The sequence below is a fragment of the Engraulis encrasicolus genome, chromosome 23 (assembly GCF_034702125.1).
Source record: "Engraulis encrasicolus isolate BLACKSEA-1 chromosome 23, IST_EnEncr_1.0, whole genome shotgun sequence".
NCBI classification, from domain to species: domain Eukaryota; kingdom Metazoa; phylum Chordata; class Actinopteri; order Clupeiformes; family Engraulidae; genus Engraulis; species Engraulis encrasicolus.
Window position 1 is genome coordinate 5,351,267 of NC_085879.1, and position 513 is coordinate 5,351,779.

The 513-nt window shown below is 45.8% G+C and overlaps 1 protein-coding gene across 1 annotated transcript in view; it reads right to left on the bottom strand.

Annotated features, from left to right (window-relative positions):
- LOC134440693 (uncharacterized) overlaps positions 1–155 on the bottom strand; it is a 945-nt gene extending 790 nt beyond the window's left edge. Inside the window, exon 1 of the mRNA XM_063190822.1 lies at positions 1–155. This exon is cut by the window's left edge and continues 172 nt beyond it. Coding sequence (XP_063046892.1) covers positions 1–155 — 155 coding nt within the window.
- Positions 156–513: the final 358 nt, after the last annotated feature.

Genomic DNA, 513 nt, shown 5'->3' on the forward strand with positions numbered 1-513 from the left:
GCCAGCTTTTCCTCTTGTGCTTCATTCACCCTTTCCAGAGCCCCCACTTTGGTTTCACTGGTCACCAGTCTTTCCTTCATTGCTGCATTTTCAGCCTCTATTATCTTCAACTCATCCTGAGTGGATTTAAGAGTGATTCTTTGCTCCACCACCATGTCTCGGAGTTCCTTCAGCTCAGCATAGATGTCCACCAGGGTAGAGGCTTCGGCAGAAGCAGCAACAGCAGCAGCAGCCCCAGTGCTCTGGCTCTCTGTCTGGACTTCAGTCTGGATGTTCTGAGTCTGAGCTCCATAAAGGGAGAAGAGCAGCACCAGCAGTGCGATGGCAGCCCTCATCTTCAAAGTCACTGTGAAACAAAACATTGCACAGGCTCTGAGTTGTCTTTTCCATAGAGAGAAGTATTAGTCACTATCTAACTACAAATGCTGAAATAGCAATACATATTGGAAATCTAGTAAGAGGATGGAATCTAGTCATTGTTCCAAAATGCCAACATTGAGTTGAGTTTTATCT